The sequence below is a fragment of the Argopecten irradians genome, chromosome 8, assembly GCF_041381155.1.
Source record: "Argopecten irradians isolate NY chromosome 8, Ai_NY, whole genome shotgun sequence".
Classification (NCBI taxonomy): domain Eukaryota; kingdom Metazoa; phylum Mollusca; class Bivalvia; order Pectinida; family Pectinidae; genus Argopecten; species Argopecten irradians.
This window is the reverse complement of record NC_091141.1, coordinates 7,443,898-7,449,733: the sequence shown is the minus strand read 5'-3', so window position 1 is coordinate 7,449,733 and position 5,836 is coordinate 7,443,898. Positions and strand designations below refer to the sequence as shown.

The following is a 5,836-nucleotide window of genomic DNA, read 5'->3' as shown; positions in this document are numbered from 1 at the left end:
TTAGTGCGCAAATTAAAACAAAATATTCATTAGAACCGCATTAAAAGTGCCAGGTGGTAAATGAAAGACAGTGGGATTTACATCGGGGGCCGAGGATTGAACAAGCGAGACAAACATTCATATTAAGAATCTCATTGATTTTGCTAACAATTCTTTGTTTTATCAACAATCGAAAATTGAATAGAATGTTTGAAATACATTTTCAAGAGAATTTAAACTACCGACATAAACAAACATTTATTGACGATTTATGAGCTATACATCACAATAACCTTAGTTGAATGATATTTATACCGTTGTTACCACATCAAGAAAAAAAAAACCAATGACGTAATCAATAATGACACCAATAGAAAGATGATAAAATTGTTTTTTGCTGCTGATTTCCGGAAATAAACAAAGTTTTCTGGAAAACATGGTTCCGGTGTGATAGCATGCATAGTTGTTGGACTGATCCATACATACGTATAGCGTTGAACACATACAGAATGTCTCATTGTAATGTCAACTACTGACAAAGCCAAACTCTTATTGACGATTCATGAGCTATCTTTAACATTGTCATCATGCTGCTAAGTTACCAATCTATCGATCGAGTTGCAAAATAGTGTTCTTCCCCGACTTAGCTCGTTTGTGATTTATGCACTGTTAACTCCAATCTGTATTTGTTATAGGATTGTTCCCTGATGCATGGCGTTAGCATCACTGCCACTAGCTCATATCTACCACGTGCACGTGAAATACGACGTCATAAGACATAAATTATTTCAATAATACCTGTACCGCTAGACATCAGTAGATCAGGGTTCCCGAGCAGCTTTGAAGATGGATCCTTGCAGAGTTGTTTTGACGACAGTGTTCATAATTTTAACTTTTGACTGTAAGTATCCTTCTGATGTTTTCTTTACTTATAAAGGGGAATACAAGGTCATTTCTTCCGCACACTAATACTAAAAGGGCATTTTATTATAAGCTTATTATTACTTTAACAACTGCTATTTCTTTAAATTGATACAAACCGTGTATGGTAGTAGTTTTGACATCTCTCATCATATAGTTTGCAAATAAGATATCAATTGTAAGTAAAGATGTCATTATTTATTTATTTACAATAGAGAGTAAATTGTAAGTAATGATGTCATTATTTATTTATTTACAATAGAAAGTATTCTGTTTTGTCTGAATATCTATTGTAAGTAATGATGTCATCATTTATTTATTCCATTGGGTTTTTAAAAACTTTTAATATATCTGTATGAATGTTAAAAATAATTAGTTAATTCTGAAATCGTTAAGGAAATAGAAAGAAATGTATTGAAATGTAAAATGTTCCTTGTTTCTGTCGATTAAACATTCAAACATATCAAATTGAAAATTGGCTTGACATACATTTGTATTTTTATTTTTTGTTGACATGGATTGAGATTTTGTTGTTGTATTTCACATATTTATCCAGAAAAAAATGTACTTAACTTTATTGCATTTATTTCAGTATGCAATAGCTACAGACAATTCCTGTTGGGTTTTATGAGGAGTAAGGTATCTACGAAGGATTTATCTATTTCCATCCTTAACCCAGATCCACTTTTCTCTGCCTTGGTCAATGTCCGTAGTCATTGGAGTATGCAAACAAACAAATCATTTTCAGTAAGACCAAAGGCTGACCACACTTTTAAGCCCAGTAGTGATTTTGAGGTAACAATCCCTGGTGTCAGCCATAAAGGGATTATAATTACCTCTGACCGCCCGATCCTTGTCTCCGGAACTAACCGCGCGGATCAGGGAACATATTCCTACGTCGATAGCTACCAAGCCATTCCAATGGAGACGCTTGGCACCTCTTACTATGCTGTAACGGCTGCAGTAAGAGGTGAGATCCTTGTGGTTTGTGTATTTAACAACACAATGGTGTCGATCACAGTGAAAGGTGGGACTATTTATCATAATTACATAGAATACAAAAGCGGTGATTCATTTGAAGAATTCCTTGATCAATATGACACGTTGTTGCTGTACAGTTCAGAAAGCCTGACTGGTACCCATATATCCTCGAATAATGTTATTACAGTGTACAGTGGCAACCAGTATGTCTTTCTTGGTGGCGGTAGTAACTTTCTTGTACAACAGCTAGCGCCCGTACACAGATGGTCTTCCACTATCCACATGCTGATACCTAGCCCTGGTGCCAATCTCGAAGTAATTATTGTCGCCGCCTATGCAGACACAGTTGCATCTATTGTATGTGACGAATCAAACTCTGCTACAAATGCTACTTTAACAGATGCCGGATCGTCTTACTTAAGGAGTATCGGAAATGAACGTTGTACAGTATCGTCAAACAACGCTGTGTCGGTCACTGTGATCCTGACAGGTACAGGGTTCGATCCTGTTATGATCAGAATTCAGCCCGTGGTGGAACTAACGTCTACACGTAGCTGTATGTTCGTTGCAAAACCGACTGACTTGTCAGCTGTGCTTGTACTATACAGTAACACTAATAGCATTGCTCTAAACAATAAAGACGTGCCCTTAGGAGCCGTGTTAAATGGCTTCTATACAACCGCACAAATAGAGAGTAAAGTGCACGAAATTAAGTGCAGATCACATGATTGTTGGATTTCTGCTTACATTCATGCAGTACTACCTCAGACCAAGGAAGCAGTCGGATTTCCTTTACACTTCATAGAAATAGTAAGTCACATTAAAACTCGTTTGGCAGACATATGATTTTTGTTTAAATATGGTCTCAATGCAATTTTTTTTCACTAGACGCAAGTCTGTCATGAGTTATGTCCCTTGGAGTACATCTCATTTAAATTAATACCGGGTAATAACATGTTTTGGAATATCCGATAATGTTTTGTTTTGAAATGATATTATAAATGTTAAAAAAGTTCAAAGGTTCATATCATGCCATCTATCATTTTTCTGGTGTAAAGTATTTAGATATTGGGAACAATCAGCTGGAGGCTTTTTCCGAGCAATCCAAAATGTCAAGTTGCTTTACTGGTCATCAGTGGAATGACAAGTTTTCAAAGTATAACAATTCGTCTTTCCCGTAGGATAATTTTGATATGTACAATTTGAATAAACCGATTCGCATCATAGTATGATGACACATCAGATATGTATCTTAATACTGTTTTTTTCATTTTTTTTTCATTTTGTTTTTATTTTTTATTCATACATTTATATACATTTAGTATACATTTTATGTAGATATTTTGTTTTTATTTGCCAGTACCTATTTTGTGTATCTATTTTCTATTTATCTATTATTTACTATTCACATTCTTTATTGTTATCTGGAAAATAACTGTTAACACATTTAAATAACAGATTGTTAGAAAGAAATGTGATAATATACAGATGTTAAAAGTGTGTTAAACTTTAATACAAAAAGGACAGGAATTTTAATATCAAATGTCTGGTAAGACTCGTTAAATATGTTATTGATATGTACATGTAAAATCAATAATGTTGGGATCTTTTAAATTAAAAACGGCAATATTGACATCATCATAACTTATAGAGAGCATTTTCAAAACGATTTGATATCAATACATACTATTCCACGTGGTAATCTTTATTTAAAGTCAAATGACGAAGAGACAACCCCGATATTCAAGGTAACAACTGCCACCGATCAAGAAACCTCCACCCTGTCATTAAGGGAGACCACCCAGTCACCAAGGGAGGTCACCCATTCACCAAGGGAGGTCACCCATTCACCAAGGGAGGTCACCCATTCACCAAGGGAGGTCACCCATTCACCAAGGGAGGTCACCCATGGTGTTTCACCATTACAGACGACTTTGTGGAGTCTAGTTTCAGCGGGGACAACTCCATCTACACGAAATACGTCACCAGATCTAACAAGTGAAAATGGCGTCCCTTCAGCAGATCAGTCCCAACCAACTGTCCCCGTCAACAATGTTGTCTCAATACAATGGACCACAGCAGTTCCCACAGAAACCACCAACTCTTCCGTCCATACAGGTATTAACATAAGCCAAATACAGACAGCAACACAGTTGGAGAATTTTGATGGCACAGCTAGAGTCATTTACAAGGCCGTTTCATGCATTGGTGATATGCATGTGTGTTGATCGCACGTGTTTTGGATGACTGTAGAATAAAAATATTTGTTTTGCTGGATTTGAAAATATAGAAAAAAAACGATACGATAAATGCTGTTCCATATTTTATCTTTTATTTTTTGTTTTGTAACGATATATATATATTCAAAATCATAGAAGCAAACCAAAATAAAAGATACCAATGTACTTTCCTTGCATATCCAATCTCCCCTTTGCCCTATTAATAAAATGGTGATAAATTTATGGCCTGGAGTCATCATGGTATCTTTTGAATATTTTCTTGATTTTAGCGACAACCCAGACGGCAAGTGTACTCAACAAGACTTGTGCATGCTACGGTCGTAGCTGTCAGAAGAGAAACTACACCCGAGAAGAACTAGAAAATCTGGTTGATGAGCTGAAACAGGAACTAATGGTAAAGAAGGAAACCACTTCCAGTCACTTACGGACCCTGAACTCAGCACCTGACCATCGTACTTCCTCGAAGGTGGCGGGGTACACGGCCGGGGTTATCCTTGTTACACTAGCCATGGGCCTGCTGATCCTCGATATCCCAAACCTACTCAGCACGCTCAATACTATCCGAAGTAATCTCTGCGGAACGAAGCCCTCATAATTGTTAACGATTTCAGTATCGTGTCTTGCTATCATGTAACATAAAATCTGTCATTCATGTACTATGATTGATCCTGCAACTGTCACGTGAATTTGATCTGATGGAATTTTTCTAATTTAACTAAGTTGACCTAAAACTTCAACCTTTTGTCATTCAGTCCCACTAAAAGATGACGTCACTTTCACCGGAATGTCGTCCTTTTCATCGTATCGAAAATCTCGTATGGCGGTGTCGTCTTTTCTTGGTTCATTGCGAAACCAAGTAAATAACCGGTAATTTGCTTTCGTTCTGAATGTCATAATGATTGCAGGATAAACAGATTACGTGGTAAATATCTTACAATACAATTTTTATTTTAGTGCTCGACATGGAAAGCCGAGATGACTCGGCAAAGCTTTGCCTCCAAAATAAACCTTGTATTGTAAGAAATAACTAGGTAAATCTTTATCTGTCCTCCATGTAACATCATAACAGATATCTGTCCTCCATGTAACATAATATCGGTCATCCATGTATCATAATATATGTCCTCCAGATAACAAAATATCTGCCCTCCATGAAACATAATATCTGTCCTCCATGTAACATAATATCTGTCCTCAATGTAACATAATATCTGTCCTCCATGTAACATAATATCTGTCCTCAATGTAACATAATATATGTCCTTCATGTAACACAATATTTCTCCTCCATGAAACATGATATCTGCCATCCATGTATCATAATATTTGTCGCCCATGTAACAAAGTATCCGTCACTCATGTATCATAATATCTGTTATCCATATAGCATAATATCTGTCACCCATGTAACATAGAATCCGTCACTCATGTATCATAATATCTGTTATCCATGTAGCATAATATCTGTCACCCATGTAACATAGAATCCGTCACTCATGTATCATAATATCTGTTATCCATGTAACATAGAATCCGCACTCATGTATCATAATATCTGTTATCCATGTAGCATAATATCTGTCACCCATGTAACATAGAATCCGTCACTCATGTATCATAATATCTGTTATCCATGTAGCATAATATCTGTCACCCATGTAACATAGAATCCGTCACTCATGTATCATAATATCTGTTATCCATGTAGCATAATA

The 5,836-nt window shown here is 36.1% G+C and overlaps 1 protein-coding gene across 1 annotated transcript; it reads left to right on the top strand.

The window, feature by feature from the left end:
- Window positions 1–282: 282 nt before the first annotated feature.
- Window positions 283–5,617, top strand: LOC138328937 (uncharacterized). The gene is made up of 3 exons (XM_069275646.1): window positions 283–2,715; window positions 3,597–4,100; window positions 4,354–5,617. The coding sequence occupies exons 1-3, from the start codon at window positions 1,528–1,530 to the stop codon at window positions 4,714–4,716; spliced, it is 2,055 nt and encodes a 684-aa protein (XP_069131747.1). The 5' UTR covers window positions 283–1,527; the 3' UTR covers window positions 4,717–5,617.
- The last annotated feature ends 219 nt before the right edge of the window (window positions 5,618–5,836 follow it).